Source organism: Panulirus ornatus, chromosome 12, assembly GCF_036320965.1.
Source record: "Panulirus ornatus isolate Po-2019 chromosome 12, ASM3632096v1, whole genome shotgun sequence".
Taxonomy (NCBI): domain Eukaryota; kingdom Metazoa; phylum Arthropoda; class Malacostraca; order Decapoda; family Palinuridae; genus Panulirus; species Panulirus ornatus.
In genome coordinates this window covers 56901293-56918686 of record NC_092235.1, presented here as the reverse complement: position 1 = coordinate 56918686, position 17394 = coordinate 56901293, and the positions used below count along the sequence as shown (strand labels likewise).

The window sequence follows — 17394 nt, the reverse complement described above, 5'->3', positions numbered from 1 at the left end:
AAGGTATTAAGAATATATGGTGTGGGAGGCAAGTTGTTAGAAGCAGTGAAAAGTTTTTATCGAGGATGTAAGGCATGTGTACGTGTAGGAAGAGAGGAAAGTGATTGGTTCTCAGTGAATGTAGGTTTGCGGCAGGGGTGTGTGATGTCTCCATGGTTGTTTAATTTGTTTATGGATGGGGTTGTTAGGGAGGTAAATGCAAGAGTTTTGGAAAGAGGGGCAAGTATGAAGTCTGTTGGGGATGAGAGAGCTTGGGAAGTGAGTCAGTTGTTGTTCGCTGATGATACAGCGCTGGTGGCTGATTCATGTGAGAAACTGCAGAAGCTGGTGACTGAGTTTGGTAAAGTGTGTGGAAGAAGAAAGTTAAGAGTAAATGTGAATAAGAGCAAGGTTATTAGGTACAGTAGGGTTGAGGGTCAAGTCAATTGGGAGGTGAGTGTGAATGGAGAAAAACTGGAGGAAGTGAAGTGTTTTAGATATCTGGGAGTGGATCTGGCAGCGGATGGAACCATGGAAGCGGAAGTGGATCATAGGGTGGGGGAGGGGGCGAAAATTCTGGGGGCCTTGAAGAATGTGTGGAAGTCGAGAACATTATCTCGGAAAGCAAAAATGGGTATGTTTGAGGAATAGTGGTTCCAACAATGTTGTATGGTTGCGAGGCGTGGGCTATGGATAGAGTTGTGCGCAGGAGGATGGATGTGCTGGAAATGAGATGTTTGAGGACAATGTGTGGTGAGAGGTGGTTTGATCGAGTGAGTAACGTAAGGGTAAGAGAGATGTGTGGAAATAAAAAGAGCATGGTTGAGAGAGCAGAAGAGGGTGTTTTGAAGTGGTTTGGGCACATGGAGAGGATGAGTGAGGAAAGATTGACTAAGAGGATATATGTGTCGGAGGTGGAGGGAGCAAGGAGAAGAGGGAGACCAAATTGGAGGTGGAAAGATGGAGTGAAAAAGATTTTGTGTGATCGGGGCCTGAACATGCAGGAGGGTGAAAGGAGGGCAAGGAATAGAGTGAATTGGAGCGATGTGGTATACCGGGGTTGACGTGCTGTCAGTGGATTGAATCAAGGCATGTGAAGCGTCTGGGGTAAACCATGGAAAGCTGTGTAGGTATGTATATTTGCGTGTGTGGACGTATGTATATACATGTGTATGGGGGGGGTTGGGCCATTTCTTTCGTCTGTTTCCTTGCGCTACCTCGCAAACGCGGGAGACAGCGACAAAAAAAAAAAAAAAAAAAAAAAAAAAAAAATCTTCCATCTTCTACTACAACCCATGACTGTGCAAACAGTAGGTTGATTTAGTTTGTTCTTACATAGAGTTGTGGCTCTTCAGATATATAATGTATTCCTAATAATGTGCACCAGTAATACGGGAGAAGATAGGTCTTTAAACCAGCTAGTTTGTTTCAGTGGCCAAAATGTAAAGCAATCAGTAATACGTCTAACACCTCAGCCTTCATGCCATCACCCAAGGGTAGTTTGTGACTTTTATCATTCTTATTTAATTTTTACTACTTCACAGTTTTCCAGTGTATTTTCTACTTCACATTTTTTATTTTAGGCAAACAGTGGGTCTTTCATTTTCCTTAGCCATACTGGGGTGGGGGTGAAAGTACCCACTGTCACATGAAATGGGTGAAAGAATAGCAAGGCCTCTGACATGATTATTCACATGAGTCAACATTAGCAATGCAAAGTTTGTTACTATAACTTTAAAATCTAAACCTAAATTCGTGAAATATATATATTTTGCATTTTCTGGTTCACTTTAACATTACTGTGGGAGATTTTACATTGTTCTTTAAAACGGGTAGTTCTTCTCCAGGAATGTGCTGGTCATTTCATGGCAAGTTTACTCTAGCAATGCTTGATTTCGTTATCACGGTTGTTGCCATCTTAGAACTACATTAGTAATGTACAGCTCGTTAGTTTAGTTTCTTACCAACATTTCTGATAAAACTATTATTTTGAAAACCTGTCTCACTTTGGCATTTAAGTGGGAAAGGTTCATTGTTCTGATACTGCAGTTCTTACTTACCTATGCTACAATGGTGACCTCCACTGTAGCGATATCAAGCTCCTCATGCCAACCTGTAGTGTTTTACATGCACTATATACCATATACTCATGATGAAAACTAATGCCTAAGTTTGCATGAATCATTAATTTATAATCTTTTTCAGTAGTTTTATATGCCTCAGAGGTAAACACAATTAAAATTAAATTTTTCTAAATTCCAAAAACTGGGAACACTGAGTTGGAGGGAATATGTCTAAAAAGAAATCCCACCTTGTACTACTGAAACCATTCTTTGCTTTGACAAACTTTACTCTGAAGACCTTCTATACGAATGAAAACCCCAATTATAGTGAGGGAGGCCCGTATCAGATGGATGGATAGAAACTACAATGAACATAAAAATGATACAACTATAGACTGAGGAAACAATATGAAAAAATACAAGCATATGTCTTAATATTCCCAAATTACCAGATTTAAATAACATCTGGTAAAGATAAATGGTGTGAAATTCTGAAAACTATCTATATAATAAGGGCAAACATGCACTGACACAAACAAACCAAAACCTATCTTACCACTTTCTTCACAGCAAAGAGGAATTCACCTTTCACTTCAAAGTCTTCTACACCTGTTATGACAGGTGTTGGCATGGAATCCTCACTGGAAAACAAAATATAAAAAATTACCTTTAGAATGCTGTGCAGGCTAAGCATGATGATCAGTATCTTATCTTTAAATCTTAGAGATAAAACAAACAGGCTCTTATAATTTTTTTCATACTTGGAAAAATATTCTCTGCTTATTCATCTGTTCCTATTTTTGGAAAGTAACTATACAGGAGGGGGTGATTTCCAGCCTCCAGTTCCTGCCCCTTTAACTAAACTTCTAGAACACATTGGAGATATATTGGTAGTATTCTTTCCCCCCAATGGAATATGGATTTTCTGATAAAAAGAAAATAAATAGAAACAGAGTCCTTGCAGTCCTTCAAAAAAAATCAATTCTTTCCTGACATTTTCCTAATGCTGGTGATGTGGATATACCAAAATACTTCTCCCATCCCAAAGCCACACATTTCACCAAACAACTAATCACTGCATTTCATAACTACCAAAGCAAAATATTCACTGGAATGTGGGCATATGAGAAAGGATAGTGCATGCTGAGATGAGGAAGCTTTACTGCTTGTGGAAGAGAAAAGAAAGGAGAATAGATGGTATCTCCAGGGATGAAGTGCAAATGTAGGATCAATATTCCGAACAAAATTACATACAAACCTCTACAATTGCTTCCATCAGGACAATAACAAATTGCTGGTGCAGTGTAAGGTGTACTCGGTGCCATTTGCTAGTCAGGTAGCTAATTAATCTAAACATGTTGAATGTATATGACTGCTTAAAGATGCACAATACAAGACTATAAATTTTTGGTAATGATGAGGCCTAGGTGCCAAAAAGAACAAAGACCCTTCCCTCCACCCCATCCCAATGAAAAGTCAGGAAGGGAGAGGGTGAATACCCTCTCCCTGGTATGGCCAGGAGTTACATATCATTTCATGGGGGTGCTTCACATTGTGACAAAGCATTACAAGGTGGAAGGGGGTGTTAAACCTGTCCCAGGAAGATTCAACAATACTTGTATGGCCCTTTAGGTGGGTCAGTTGGAGTGTTGTCAAAATGGGTAAGTGGTCTGTGGAAAGCTCATGTAAAGTCAAACTACAGCACTACATGGTTAGTTCCCAACAGTGAAAATTATAATGGCTATGTCAATATCATATGTATGCTCTCAGCAAGTGTTTAATACTCTACCAACCACAATAAACACAGTCTACTTAGCTACTACAACAGCTTTAAAGTAAGCAGTTGTAAACAAATCTTAGTACTTAGGTGACAAGTGACAAAACTCAAGATGTGGTCAACATAATTAGCAAATTATGGTTAATCTTTATTCTTTTGCATAAATGTATGCATCACGGTCCTTGCAAACCAATGGTTATCAAAGTCATCCCACTGTTAAACTTTTAAAAGGAACCAGGCTTAAAATAATGGACAGAAAGAAGCGGACAAAAATTGTGCCCTGCATGGAAAGGATCAAAGCCACGAAAGAGGGTGACATTTAAGCAATCAGAAGTTGAAGGAGAAGTAACTGATGAAAAACTGACACTTTACCCCCTATCAACAGTGAAACATAATAACCTTGCTTTTATTCAAATTCACTCTCACCTTTCTCCTCTCACAAACTCTTCCAAACTCAAAAAACAACTGCAATTTCTAACTCAAATCTGCCACCACAAGCAATTCATCAGCAAACAATAACTGACTCATGTTTTCAGCAGCCCTGCATTCCTGATAGACTGCAGACTTGCTCCTCTCTCCAGGACCCTTGCATTCACCGCCCTCACCACATCTCCATAAACAAAGAAAACAGCCATAGTGACATCACACACCCCTGCTGCAGACCCACTTTCACATGGAACCACTCACCCACCTCTCTTCCTACTCACATACACACCTTACACAATAAAAACTTTTCACTGCTTCCAGCAGCTTTCCTCCCACTATAATATTCATAACACTTTCCAGAAAAGCATCTTTGTAAACCCTATCATAAAGTTTCTCCAATTCCATAAATGCCATGTAAAAATCCTGTTCTTCTAAGCATTTCTAAGACATTCTCTAAAAAACACCTGATCCAAACATCCCCAACCACTCTCTCAATCACCACTCTCCCATGTAATTTACCAAGTACACTCAGCAAGCTTTTCTCTTTATGCAGTGACATTATACAGCCATTTTACTTACATATGTATATAAACAAATTTTAAGCAGAAAAATATCATAAGCTACGCATGAATCGCTGCCAAACATATCAAGCAAAACATCTGAATACCAACCTGAAAAGATCTTGAGAAGCAACAACAGCTGCTGATCCAGATGGCTCCTCTCTCTCAACATACAAAGTAGGGGGGGAGCTGATCTCTAACCAATAATATGATTTGACATACATTCCAATAACTCGCCACTCCTCTCCAAAATCTTCACTTATCCACAACTGTGAGATAAAATAGGTCATTACATATAGAGTAACATTTCTAAGTGATGTAAATGTCTTTATAACAATCTCTTCCATATGAAATAAAGTATCAGCATCTTTATATTGGCAAATATAAATATATATGCCATATAACTTCAGCCAGTAAAATCAAGTGTATGTAAGACAGAAAAATTCAGATCTCTGTTTGTTGCTGTGTAAAATTTTCCTGTATTCCTTAAATCCTATCCAGACTGTATCATTCAATTTCTTACAATCTTTCATTTCTTCTATTACACGAAAGTGCTCAGGATTTTTGTGTTTCCTTTTCCTAGTGGTGTTTCTGCATTTATTTCATTTGCAAATGTATTCCTTGCACTGCTTGCATAGTGAGCCAGCACTTCAGTGGTTGTCAAGTTGCACTCCTCTGACCCAGTCTTTTCTTTCTAACTCACCCACATATGGACTACTGGCATTCTGTCTACAAACGTACAATCTCTCCTTGTCATACATAACAAATGTAACACTTGACAACACTTAACTCACATAACTCATTCTTCATAACTAGATTTTCCTGTAGTAAGCACTATGCCCTTGCCTGCCTTTTGGCAAAATATTAGGAAAATTAGACGTAAGTAATAGGTAGGCACATTCAGGTAGGAGCATTAGGTAAAAACATTATGTAGTAGTTGGCAGGAACATTAGGTGGTAGTAGTCAAGAGAGTTCCAATTGGAACAGGCATCAGAGATATACATCAATAGATAAAAGAAAGTTATGAGGAATTTTTGAAAAGAGAGATGAGCTGAAGCTGGGTCACAGTAGCATTAAACTTACCCATAGTTGATTTCGTCCACCCCAATGAGATATCCTGTCCAAATCTGAGTTTATTAAGAAAACTCTGTCAAAACAACATGAAGAGTGAATGAAAGAACGAGTAGCAGAATTGAAGGATGTGGAGGGATGCAATGTTGAGTCATTAGCATATGAGTGCACTTGGTTATCAGTAAAAGAAAGGAACTGGTTGGTTGATGTAAAGGTTAAAAAGTGTAGAAGATAGAACAAAACCTTGAGAGACACCTGTTAATATTTTTTTTTTTTTTTTTTATACTTTGTCGCTGTCTCCCGCGTTTGCAAGGTAGCGCAAGGAAACAGACGAAAGAAATGGCCCAACCCCCCCCCCCATACACATGTATATACATACATCCACACACGCAAATATACATACCTACACAGCTTTCCATGGTTTACCCCAGACGCTTCACATGCCTTGATTCAATCCACTGACAGCACGTCAACCCCGGTATACCACATCGCTCCAATTCACTCTATTCCTTGCCCTCCTTTCACCCTCCTGCATGTTCAGGCCCCGATCACACAAAATCTTTTTCACTCCATCTTTCCACCTCCAATTTGGTCTCCCTCTTCTCCTTGTTCCCTCCACCTCCGACACATATATCCTCTTGGTCAATCTTTCCTCACTCATTCTCTCCATGTGCCCAAACCACTTCAAAACACCCTCTTCTGCTCTCTCAACCACGCTCTTTTTATTTCCACACATCTCTCTTACCCTTACGTTACTCACTCGATCAAACCACCTCACACCACACATTGTCCTCAAACATCTCATTTCCAGCACATCCATCCTCCTGCGCACAACTCTATCCATAGCCCACGCCTCGCAACCATACAACATTGTTGGAACCACTATTCCTTCAAACATACCCATTTTTGCTTTCCGAGATAATGTTCTCGACTTCCACACATTCTTCAAGGCCCCCAGAATTTTCGCCCCCTCCCCCACCCTATGATCCACTTCCGCTTCCATGGTTCCATCCGCTGCCAGATCCACTCCCAGATATCTAAAACACTTCACTTCCTCCAGTTTTTCTCCATTCAAACTCACCTCCCAATTGACTTGACCCTCAACCCTACTGTACCTAATAACCTTGCTCTTATTCACATTTACTCTTAACTTTCTTCTTCCACACACTTTACCAAACTCAGTCACCAGCTTCTGCAGTTTCTCACATGAATCAGCCACCAGCGCTGTATCATCAGCGAACAACAACTGACTCACTTCCCAAGCTCTCTCATCCCCAACAGACTTCATACTTGCCCCTCTTTCCAAAACTCTTGCATTTACCTCCCTAACAACCCCATCCATAAACAAATTAAACAACCATGGAGACATCACACACCCCTGCCGCAAACCTACATTCACTGAGAACCAATCACTTTCCTCTCTTCCTACACGTACACATGCCTTACATCCTCGATAAAAACTTTTCACTGCTTCTAACAACTTTCCTCCCACACCATATATTCTTAATACCTTCCACAGAGCATCTCTATCAACTCTATCATATGCCTTCTCCAGATCCATAAATGCTACATACAAATCCATTTGCTTTTCTAAGTATTTCTCACATACATTCTTCAAAGCAAACACCTGATCCACACATCCTCTACCACTTCTGAAACCACACTGCTCTTCCCCAATCTGATGCTCTGTACATGCCTTCACCCTCTCAATCAATACCCTCCCATATAATTTACCAGGAATACTCGACAAACTTATACCTCTGTAATTTGAGCACTCACTCTTATCCCCTTTGCCTTTGTACAATGGCACTATGCACGCATTCCGCCAATCCTCAGGCACCTCACCATGAGTCATACATACATTAAATAACCTTACCAACCAGTCAACAATACAGTCACCCCCTTTTTTAATAAATTCCACTGCAATACCATCCAAACCTGCTGCCTTGCCGGCTTTCATCTTCCGCAAAGCTTTCACTACCTCTTCTCTGTTTACCAAATCATTTTCCCTAACCCTCTCACTTTGCACACCACCTCGACCAAAACACCCTATATCTGCCACTCTATCATCAAACACATTCAACAAACCTTCAAAATACTCACTCCATCTCCTTCTCACATCACCACTACTTGTTATCACCTCCCCATTTGCGCCCTTCACTGAAGTTCCCATTTGCTCCCTTGTCTTACGCACTTTATTTACCTCCTTCCAGAACATCTTTTTATTCTCCCTAAAATTTAATGATACTCTCTCACCCCAACTCTCATTTGCCCTTTTTTTCACCTCTTGCACCTTCTCTTGACCTCCTGTCTCTTTCTTTTATACATCTCCCACTCAATTGCATTTTTTCCCTGCAAAAATCGTCCAAATGCCTCTCTCTTCTCTTTCACTAATACTCTTACTTCTTCATCCCACCACTCACTAACCTTTCTAATCAATATTTATCATTACTTTATAATTTGCTTTGTCGCTGTCTCCCGCGTTTGCGAGGTAGCGCAAGGAAACAGACAAAAGAAATGGCACAACCCACCCCCATACACAATGCACACAAACACACACCCACACACGCAAATATACATACCTATACATCTCAATGTACACATATATATACACACACAGACACATACATATATACCCATGCACACAATTCACACTGCCTGCCCCTATTCATTCTCATCGCCACCTCGCCACACATGGAATACCATCCCCCTCCCCCTCATGTGTGCGAGGTAGCACTAGGAAAAGACAACAAAGGCCCCATTCGTTCACACTCAGTCTCCAGTTGTCACGCAATAATGCCCGAAACCACAGCTCCCTTTCCACATCCAGGCCCCACACAACTTTCCATGGTTTACCCCAGACGCTTCACCTGCCCTGATTCAATCCACTGACAGCACGTCAACCCCAGTATACCACATCGATCCAATTCACTCTATTCCTTGCCCGCCTTTCACCCTCCTGCATGTTCAGGCCCCGATCACTCAAAATCTTTTTCACTCCATCTTTCCACCTCCAATTTGGTCTCCCACTTCTCCTCGTTCCCTCCACCTCCAACACATATATCCTCTTGGTCAATCTTTCCTCACTCATTCTCTCCATGTGCCCAAACCATTTCAAAACACCCTCTTCTGCTCTCTCAACCACGCTCTTTTTATTTCCACACATCTCTCTTACCCTTACATTACTTACTCGATCAAACCACCTCACACCACACATTGTCCTCAAACATCTCATTTCCAGCACATCCACCCTCCTGCGCACAACTCTATCCATAGCCCACGCCTCACAACCATACAACATTGTTGGAACCACTATTCCTTCAAACATACCCATTTTTGCTTTCCAAGATAATGTTCTCGACTTCCACACATTCTTCAAGGCTCCCAGGATTTTCACCCTCTCCCCCACCCTATGATTCACTTCCGCTTCCATGGTTCCATCCGCTGCCAGATCCACTCCCAGATATCTAAAACACTTTACTTCCTCCAGTTTTTCTCCATTCAAACTTACCTCTCAATTGACTTGACCATCAACCCTACTGTACCTAATAACCTTGCTCTTATTCACATTTACTCTTAACTTTCTTCTTTCACACACTTTACTAAACTCAGTCACCAGCTTCTGCAGTTTCTCACATGAATCAGCCACCAGCGCTGTATCATCAGCGAACAACAACTGACTCACTTCCCAAGCTCTCTCATCCCCAACAGACTTCATACTTGCCCCTCTTTCCGAAACTCTTGCATTCACCTCCCTAACAACCCCATCCATAAACAAATTAAACAACCATGGAGACATCACACACCCCTGCCGCAAACCTACATTCACTGAGAACCAATCACTTTCCTCTCTTCCTACACGTACACATGCCTTACATCCTCGATAAAAACTTTTCACTGCTTCTAACAACTTGCCTCCCAAACCATATATTCTTAATACCTTCCACAGAGCATCTCTATCATATGCCTTCTCCAGATCCATAAATGCTACATACAAATCCATTTGCTTTTCTAAATATTTCTCACATACATTCTTCAAAGCAAACACCTGATCCACACATCCTCTACCACTTCTGAAACCACACTGCTCTTCCCCAATCTGATGCTCTGTACATGCCTTCACCCTCTCAATCAATACCCTCCCATATAATTTACCAGGAATACTCAACAAACTTATACCTCTGAAATTTGAGCACTCACTCTTATCCCCTTTGCCTTTGTACAATGGCACTATGCACGCATTCCGCCAATCCTCAGGCACCTCACCATGAGTCATACATACATTAAATAACCTTACCAACCAGTCAACAATACAGTCACCCCCTTTGTTAATAAATTCCACTGCAATACCATCCAAACCTGCTGCCTTGCCGGCTTTCATCTTCCGTAAAGCTTTTACTACCTCTTCTCTCTTTACCAAATCATTTTCCCTAACCCTCTCACTTTGCACACCACCTCGACCAAAACACCCTATATCTGCCACTCTATCATCAAACACATTCAACAAACCTTCAAAATACTCACTCCATCTCCTTCTCACATCACCACTACTTGTTATCACCTCCCCATTTGCGCCCTTCACTGAAGTTCCCATTTGCTCCCTTGTCTTACGCACTTTATTTACCACCTTCCAGAACATCTTTTTATTCTCCCTAAAATTTAATGATACTCTCTCACCCCAACTCTCATTTGCCCTCTTTTTCACCTCTTGCACCTTTCTCTTGACCTCCTGTCTCTTTCTTTTATACATCTCCCACTCAATTGCATTTTTTCCCTGCAAAAATCGTCCAAATGCCTCTCTCTTCTTTCACTAATAATCTTACTTCTTCATCCCACCACTCACTACCCTTTCTAATCAACCCACCTCCCACTCTTCTCATGCCACAAGCATCTTTTGTGCAATCCATCACTGGATTAGTCAACGTACCAAAAAGGACTACATTGAAAATAAAACAATTACAACTTATGGCATCATTAATCAAGTGTAAGATGAATCTTTTGAACCATCAAATGACCAGGACCCTAAAAAAGACTTTTTCCCCACATTTTTTTTAATATGAAGATAATCATTAGATCAAACATTAGATAAGAGGCCACTAAAAAGAATTATGCAAAAAAGGATATAGAAAATAAAATTTACAGCATCATTCACTGAGTAAAAGATTAATGTTTATATTAATGTTTTGACCTGAATGATTGCTCACTTCCCCTTCTGTAAATGCACCATCCATTTTTTCCTAACATATAAGGTACATTTAATGCATGAATTAGTAAAGAACATACTAAAGAGAACATTGAAAATTTTTCTATTTTATCTATATTATACTTTGTCTCCCACATTAGTGAGGTAGCACAAGAAAACAGACAAAAGAATGGCCCAACCCACCCACATACACATGTATATACATAAGCACCCTCACACACACATATACATACCTATACATTTCACGTATACATACATATTCCTATGAGTCCACGGGGAAAATGAAACACGAAAAGTTCCCAAGTGCACTTTCGTGTAATAATCACATCATCAGGGGAGACACAAGAGAGAAATATAACAGTCAGTTGATATACATCGGAGAGATGAAGCTAGGATGCCATTTGGTAAACGTGATTGTCCAAAACAATCACGTTTACCAAATGGTGTCCTAGCTTCGTCTCTTCGATGTATATCAACTGACTGTTATATTTCTCTCTTGTCTCCTCTGATGATGTGATTATTACACAAAAGTGCACTTAGGAACTTTTCGTGTTTCATTTTCCCCGTGGACTCATAGGAATATCTTGATCACGTGCAAAATTGTGATCCTTTCCATACATGCATATAAATACACGGACATAAACATATATACACATGTACATATTCATTCTTACTGCCTTCATCCATTACTGTCACCACCCCACCACATACGAAATGGCACCCCCTCCCACTGCACACACACGAGGTAGCGCTAGGAAAAGGCAACAAAGGCCACATTTGTTCACACTCAGTCTCTAGCTGTCAGGTGCAATGCACCGAAACCATAGTTCCCTTTCCACATCCAGGCCCCACAAAACTTTCTCTGGTTTACCCCAGACGCTTCACATGCCCTGGTTCAATCCATTGACAGCACATCGACCCCAGTATACCACATTGTTAAAATTCACTCTATTCCTTGCACGCCTTTCACCATCCTGTATGTTCAGGCCCCAATTGCTCAAAATCTTTTTCACTCCATCCTTCCACCTCCAATTTGGTCTCCCGCTTCTCCTCATTCCCCCCACCTCTGACACATATATCCTCTTTGTCAATCTTTCCTCACTCAATCTCTCCATGTGACCAAACCATTTCAGTACACCCTCTTCTACTCTCTCACCAACACTTTTTATTGCCACACATCTCTCTTACACTTTCATTACTTACTTGATCAAACCACCTCACACCATACATTGTCCTCAAACATCTCATTTCCAGCACATCCACCCTCCTCCACACAACCCTATCTATAGCCCATGCCTCGCAGCCATATAACATTGTTGGAGCCACTATTCCTTCAAACATACCCATTTTTGCTCTCTGAGATAACATTCTCACCTTCCACACATTCTTCAATGCCCCCAGAACCTTCGCCCCCTCCCCACCCTGTGATTCACTTCCACTTCCAAGGTTCCATCCGTTGCTAAATCCACTACCAGATATCAAAAACACTTCACTTCCTCCAGGTTTTCTCCATTCAAACTTACCTCCCAACTGACTTGACCCTCAACCCTACTGAACCTAATAACCTTGCTCTTATTCACACTTACTCTCAGCTTTCTTCTTTCATACATTTTATATAAAGACAATTTACCATGTCATTCACCAACTGTAAAATATATGTTTTGAAGAAAACAGCAGATATCACCAAAACCATACTAATATTTATTTGTCAGGTGTCTTTTTGCCTTTTCCTCTTAGTTAAAACTTGCTTATTATTTTAGGGGGTGCACTTGTAGTGGAGGTACAGCTGCACACACTTCCAACTAGGGTAATCAGGGGGTGCACTTGTAGTGGAGGTACAGCTGCGCACACTTCCAACTGGGGTAATCAGAGTGGTCAATCTTTCATTGAGGTGTGAACCCAAGGCATATCAACTTGTTACTTTGAAGCTTTCATTTTCCAGAATTTTGCTTTTCATGTTCATTTCTAGTATCTGCAATGTCTCCCTATATGTGGCGCTAGCTTCATTTTCCATAAACAGAGAACAAGTTATTGCTCTGTCACTCCTTTATTGCCATGGTATGTGAACCTGAGAGTACCCACTCATGAGTTTTAAACCAAACATGGGTAAACAGAGGCCTTCTTTGAGCTCATGCTGTGAAACTATGCTATTCATCCTTTAACACCACTGATGCATTGATTATTGAATCTGTGTTACCTTGACCTGAGTAGGAAATAATAAAGAATCATAAAAGGTATTTCTTCTCTCCTTCAATACACTGAAATCCTACCTCTCAGACTCAATGAACATACTTGTTATTACTGTACCAACCATACTATCTTGGAAACCCCACAGTATGGAAATAACTATGTCTACCTCTAAAAAACTGAGAGTGCTGTTTAAGTGTCAAAATTTCTTTCCTTCTGAAGTCTATCTATCTATCTCTGATGCCTGTTCCAATTGGAACTCCCTCAAAGGGATGGCCACAGCAACAGAGTCTCCACAACTAAAGAACTCCAGTGCCACTTCTTAGCCTTTATTGCTTCACCCTTAACAGGCCACTGGCAGAGGGCAAGTCTAGCAAAGTATTTGCAGAGACTCCAACCTAATGCTCCTAATGACTACTTCTATCTAATGCTCCTACCTAATAATCCTGCATATATGTTTCTACCATGCAGGAGGGTGAAAGGAGGGCAAGGAATGGAGTGAATTGGATCGGTGTGGTGTGCCGGGGTTGACGTGCTGTCAGTGGATCGAATAAGGGCATGTGGAGCGTCTGGGGTAAACCATGGAAAGTTGTGTGGGGCCTGGATGTGGAAAGGGAGCTGTGGTTTCAGGCATTATTGCGTGGCAGCTAGAGACTGAGTGTGAATGAATGGGGCCTTTGTTGTCTTTTCCTAGTGCTACCTCGCACACATGAGGGGGGAGGGGGATGGTATTCCATGTGTGGCGAGGTGGCGATGGGAGTGAATGGGGACAGACAGTGTGAATTGTGTGCATGGGTATATATGTATGTGTCTGTGTATGTATATATATGTGTACATTGAGATGTATAGGTATGTATATTTGTGTGTCAGCGATTGGAACCATGGAAGCGGAAGTGGATCATAGGGTGGGGGAGGGGGCGAAAATTTTGGGAGCCTTGAAAAATGTGTGGAAGTCGAGAACAGTATCTCGGAAAGCAAAAATGGGTATGTTTGAAGGAATAGTGGTTCCAACAATGTTGTATGGTTGCGAGGCGTGGGCTATGGATAGAGTTGTGCGCAGGAGGATGGATGTGCTGGAAATGAGATGTTTGAGGACAATGTGTGGTGTGAGGTGGTTTGATCGAGTAAGTAACGTAAGGGTAAGAGAGATGTGTGGAAATAAAAAGAGCGTGGTTGAGAGAGCAGAAGAGGGTGTTTTGAAATGGTTTGGTCACATGGAGAGAATGAGTGAGGAAAGATTGACCAAGAGGATATATGTGTCGGAGGTGGAGGGAACGAGGAGAAGAGGGAGACCAAATTGGAGGTGGAAAGATGGAGTGAAAAAGATTTTGTGTGATCGGGGCCTGAACATGCAGGAGGGTGTAAGGAGGGCAAGGAATAGAGTGAATTGGAGCGATGTGGTATACAGGGGTTGACGTGCTGTCAGTGGAGTGAATCAAGGCATGTGAAGCGTCTGGGGTAAACCATGGAAAGCTGTGTAGGTATGTATATTTGCGTGTGTGGACGTGTGTATGTACATGTGTATGGGGGGGGGGGGTTGGGCCATTTCTTTCGTCTGTTTCCTTGCGCTACCTCGCAAACGCGGGAGACAGCGACAAAGCAAAATAAATAAATATAAAAATAAATATGTTTCTACCAGCTATTTATATATACTGCTCCTACTATTTTGCCAAGAGGCAGGGCGTGCACATAGTGCTCACTGCAGGAAAATCTAGAGTTACAAAGAATGAGCTGTGTGAATCAAGTGTTGTAAAGTGTTACACATGACATGAAGAAACTGTGTGTCTGTGGATAGAATGCCACAAGGCCGAATGTTAGTGAGGAAGAAAGAAAAGACAGCTACCTGGGTCAGAGGAATGCAACTTAAAAACTACTTAAGTACTGGCTCACTAAGCAAATGTCACTAACCCTCCTAATACCCAGGTGGGTATTTCTGGTAATATACCTCCCTGCTCATTCGATGCCTATCACATATGCCCTGTTCATAAAAAGTACTGATTTGTCCTTGTATACAGTACTGCTCTTACATCTGTGGTGGCTCGAGCTCCACATCCTTACATGACAGAGTTAAGTCAAAAGCGATCAGACATAAACTTTTCCAGGCTGGCTAACCTCAAAATTTTACCTGCTTGCCCTTTGCCACAGTGTTGGCTCACTTTCCCTCTTCCACAGGTACTACATTGGTTTTTGTTCCTAAGAGCTGCCTGCATGAGTACTCTATCACTAGCTAGACCACATAACATTCAGCAAGCTGCTGCATCACGATTACTGTGTGACCATTTTGATAATTGTTTCTTTCCCTTCACCTCGAAACTTTGGAAGTCTATACCTTCTCATGTCTTTCCCAGTGACCTGACACATTTCAAAAGACAGGTTTGATACTTCCTCCAATGCTAAGGCAAGAAAGGGTGTTAGGTACATACATAAAAGAATAAAAATATCTAAATTAATGATTATGTCACAATATGAATAAATTAAAAGCAAATGACTCTAGAGCACACTGACCTTGTGTTCAGTATCTTCTCTGTCATAGACTAACAAAACTTCAGCATTAATTGGGTGATGGGTAACCTCTGAAGGGGTGAATATAACTTTCCTTGAAATCACGTTTTTCCCATAGTTTTGAGTTACATGAATATATTTATTGATGACATCCGTGAAAACGAACTGAAATGAAAGATTTAAATAACCAATGCAGTGTGATATACATGAAAAATCACAATACTGAAAAATATACTCACCAAAACTATAATAACTGTGGTTCACATGTACAGAAATATGTTGCAAATGCTAATGACTGTAGTGCAAATATCATACAAAATCTATTGTCAAATATATTTAAATTCTATATACATATTATACTAGGGGTTACACATATCTATGCCTCATCATATATATCTACTTATCAATCTTTCATAAAACACATGCACAAAAAACAAGAACAAGAACAAGACATACTATCATAAAACAAGATAAGTGACTGTTATAGGCATGCACAGTCCAAGATATATGGGCAAAAAGATATACACATAAAAAAATAATCATTCAAAAAGACAGAAAAACAAATGTACAAACATATATACACATAGAAAACATATGTTATACATATTCTCAGAGGGAGGGAGCTTAGAGAAACTGCACTGAAATACACACCGTGAATAGTTTATCATCTTAGTAGAAGGGGACAAAAAAACGAATGTCAGGGGAGCCTTCTTAATTTGGATTCTGAGGTCACTAGTGGTGTACTGCAGGGTTCTGTCAGAATCTGAGACCATCACTCTTCATGATCTACGTTAATGAATTTGTAAAAGTTATGGATTCCTATCTGAATATATCAGCAGACTGAGCAAAGGAAGTGGAAAGCATGGAGAAATGCATCAACTTTAAACTGGTGTGATGATTAGTTAATAATAAACTTAACCAAAGTAAATGTAAAGTATGAGGACGAGAAAGAGTTTAATGCCACAATATTAGAATTATATAACAGGAAATTATCCCTGGGGATAGGGGAGAAAGAATACTTCCCACGTATTCCCTGCATGTCGTAGAAGGCGACTAAAAGGGGAGGGAGCGGGGGGGCTGGAAATCCTCCCCTCTCAATTTTTTTTTAATTTTCCAAAAGAAGGAACAGAGAAGGGGGCCAGGTGAGGATATTCCCTCAGTGGCCCAGTTCTCTGTTCTTAACGCTACCTCGCTAACGCGGGAAATGGCGAATAGTTTGAAAAAAAAAAAAAAACAGGAAATAAGCTGCAGGATCCTCTGTGCGAAAGGGACTTGGGAGCTGTCACCCCTAACTTATTGCCTAAGTACGACATAAGAATAGTAAAGGAAACAAAATGTCTATTGGAAAATGCCAAAAAAGCTTTCTAGTATAAAGTTATGGACTTATTCTGCAAGCAATGCACAACCTACACAAGGTTAACACTAACGATATGCTTCTCAAGTTTGGTCTCTAGTCCTAAAGAACTAAAAGGGGCTAACAGAGACGATACCAAAATCAAGAAAGGTGAGTTAAAAGGAAAAGGGTAGATGACTTATATCTGCCCATCAAGGCAAAGAAAAGAGTGAGGGATGACATGACTTAGACCATAAAAAATTCTTCAAAAGATGTAGAGATAGAACAACCTA

The 17394-nt window shown here is 40.7% G+C and overlaps 1 protein-coding gene across 3 annotated transcripts in view; it reads right to left on the bottom strand.

Moving 5' to 3' along the window:
- Positions 1 to 17394, bottom strand: part of LOC139752080 (sortilin-related receptor-like) — a 269696-nt gene that overhangs the window by 236002 nt on the left and 16300 nt on the right. For all 3 annotated transcript variants that reach the window (XM_071667935.1, XM_071667934.1, XM_071667936.1), the window contains exons 3-5: positions 15772 to 15933; positions 4917 to 5074; positions 2599 to 2683 (exon numbers count right to left, since the gene is read on the bottom strand). In XM_071667935.1, coding sequence (XP_071524036.1) covers positions 2599 to 2683; positions 4917 to 5074; positions 15772 to 15933 — 405 coding nt within the window. The remainder of the gene's footprint in view (positions 1 to 2598; positions 2684 to 4916; positions 5075 to 15771; positions 15934 to 17394) is intronic.